A 2,269-nucleotide genomic window follows, 5' to 3' on the forward strand; every position below is an offset into this window, starting at 1 on the left:
TAGCCAGCCCCGCGGCCACGCTGCCCTTGGACGGGTCGCGGCTGAGCGTGTACATGGAGATGTCCGTGGAGGCGAAGCCCGGGCCCCCGGCGCCGCCGGGAGACGCGACGCCCCAGCCCCCGCCGGCCTTGAGCAGGTCCGAGCGAGACTGGCAGTGCGCCTCGCGGCTGCGCTCGATGTAGATGTTGACGGCCAGCACGCCGATCACCTCGGCCAGGATGAACGACAGCCCGCCGAAGTAGAAGGACCAGCCGTACGAGTAATGGTTCTTCTTCTCTTCGTCCCGCTTCGGGCCCGGCTCGCCCGCGTTGGCCGAGATGTACACGATCACGCCGATGATGTTGCTCAGGCCTGGGCGGGGAGGGGCAGACGGGAAGATGGTCCAGACCGCCCCGCCCACTGGCCAGCCCAGGCCCCGCCCCATGTTGGCCTAAGCTCCACCGTCAGATGGTCCAAGCCCCTTCCCAGATGGTCTAAATTTCTTCCCAGGTGGCCCAGGCCCCGCCCCGAAGGGCCCCAAATCCTGCTTCGGATGGTCCACCATCCCCAGCTAATTCAGGTCCCACTCTGTTGGTCGAAAGCCCACCCTGGTCGGTCTAAACTCCGCCCCAGTTGGTCCAGGGCCCACCCAGAAGGTTTAGGATCACCCTTAATGGTCCAGATCCCTCCGGGATGGCCCAAGCCCTGCCCCAGATGGTCTAAACTCCTCCCCAGATGGCCCAGGCCCTTTCCTCGCTGGCCTAAACTCTGCCCTTGATAAGATGACCCTGGCTGGGGTTTCCTGGCCTTACCCTGACTGGTCTAACTCCACTCTTAACTTTATAAATCTTGGTGTTCCCTAGGCCTCACCCTCCGCTCGTTTAGTTAATGAGGTAATCCCGCTCTGACTCTCTAGGCCCTGACTCTGGCTGATCTGAACTCTTTCATGATTATCCTCTATTCTAGGTCTCCCCCATACTACTCTTACTAAAGCAGGTCTCCCGTCTACTCTAAGCCCCGCCTCCAGCTTGCTAAACCCTGCCCCCTGAGGATCGCGGTCAGGCTCCTCCCCCGTCCCAGGTGTAGTTAGCCCGGTCTTTCAAATCCTCCAAGCCCCACCCCCTGCAGATCTTGATCCAACTCCAAAGCATCCCCTGCTGTTTATGCTAAATCTTCCCCCTTCTCCTCTGGATTCCATCCCTTCAGAAAGGCTGACTCCTCGAATTTCCCAATACTACTCACTTCGAGTAGAAAGGGCGTCTTGCCCCTTAATGCCCTCCCTCACTACCGAGTTGGTCTGGATGCTTTCGCAGGACCAGACCCTTTTTGGGTACACCGGAGCCCACGAGGCTCCGCCCCCTAGAGCAGGCTCCTCCCCATCTGAATCCAAATCACTTTCTCCCTCTCAGGTCTGTCTTCTCCGTCTTCAAGACCGAATTCAGCCTCAAGGGCCCAACCCCTCTCCCAAGCTCCTCCCCTTCCGTCTCCTGGACCGCAAGCTTTGGAATCTAAACTCCTGGCATACCGGATTCCGCGGTAGACAGACACCTGTCTGTGCTGGGTTCACTCGCCCAGAAGACTACCGGAAGGCGACACCTACCTCGCCCAGCGGGTGGCGATGGAGCTTGGGGAGAGCCTAGGAAGGCTCCGGGCCCCAGGGAGCGCCCGAGCAGGGTAGCTTTGCAGGCGAGCGCGCGCGCACACACACAAGTGCGCGCTCGCAGGTGGGCCGCCCCCTCCCTCTGCCTCTCACCTGCTGCCACGAACAGGATCCCTGCTCCCAGAATGATGTTCCTCTTGGACTTGTAGACCCGGGAGGCCGCCACGCACACGCCCCCGAGCAGCAGCAGGATGGCGCTGAGGATGGGGAAAATGCTGGAGGCCCGGACGACTCCTGGAGAAAGGAGAGTATGGGGAGAGATGGGGAGTGGGAACCAGGGCGTCAGACACGGCCGCCTGGCCCCCTGGCGCCCCGCGCCTCCTGCTGCCTCCGTCTCCGCTTCTCTCTCGCTGGTTCTCCAATTCTCCTTCTCTGCCTGGTTATTTTCTGTTATTGTCTCACTTTCTCTCCTCTTTAAAATTTCTCTCTTTCTCGATCTGATTGCCTCTCTCTTTTTCTGTGTCTTTTTCTTTCTTCCTCTATTTTTCTCTCTCTTGGCATATTTTTCTTCCCTTTTATTTCTCTAATCACTCTCCCTCTCTCTTTTTTTCCCCCTCGGAACTTCTCTATTTCTCTGTGGACCCTCTCCCTCTCTCTTTTTCCTTCTCGCATGCTCTTTCCCTTCCTCTC

At 59.0% G+C, this 2,269-nt stretch overlaps 1 protein-coding gene across 1 annotated transcript in view; it reads right to left on the reverse strand.

Moving 5' to 3' along the window:
• CACNG8 (calcium voltage-gated channel auxiliary subunit gamma 8) overlaps positions 1 to 2,269 on the reverse strand; it is a 21,071-nt gene that overhangs the window by 6,453 nt on the left and 12,349 nt on the right. Inside the window, 2 exon segments of the mRNA XM_024742201.1 lie at positions 5 to 351; positions 1,733 to 1,873. Of these exon segments, the coding sequence (XP_024597969.1) occupies positions 5 to 351; positions 1,733 to 1,873 (488 nt within the window).

This window comes from Neophocaena asiaeorientalis, unplaced genomic scaffold (assembly GCF_003031525.2).
Source record: "Neophocaena asiaeorientalis asiaeorientalis breed wild unplaced genomic scaffold, Neophocaena_asiaeorientalis_V1.1 scaffold614, whole genome shotgun sequence".
NCBI classification, from domain to species: Eukaryota; Metazoa; Chordata; class Mammalia; order Artiodactyla; family Phocoenidae; genus Neophocaena; species Neophocaena asiaeorientalis.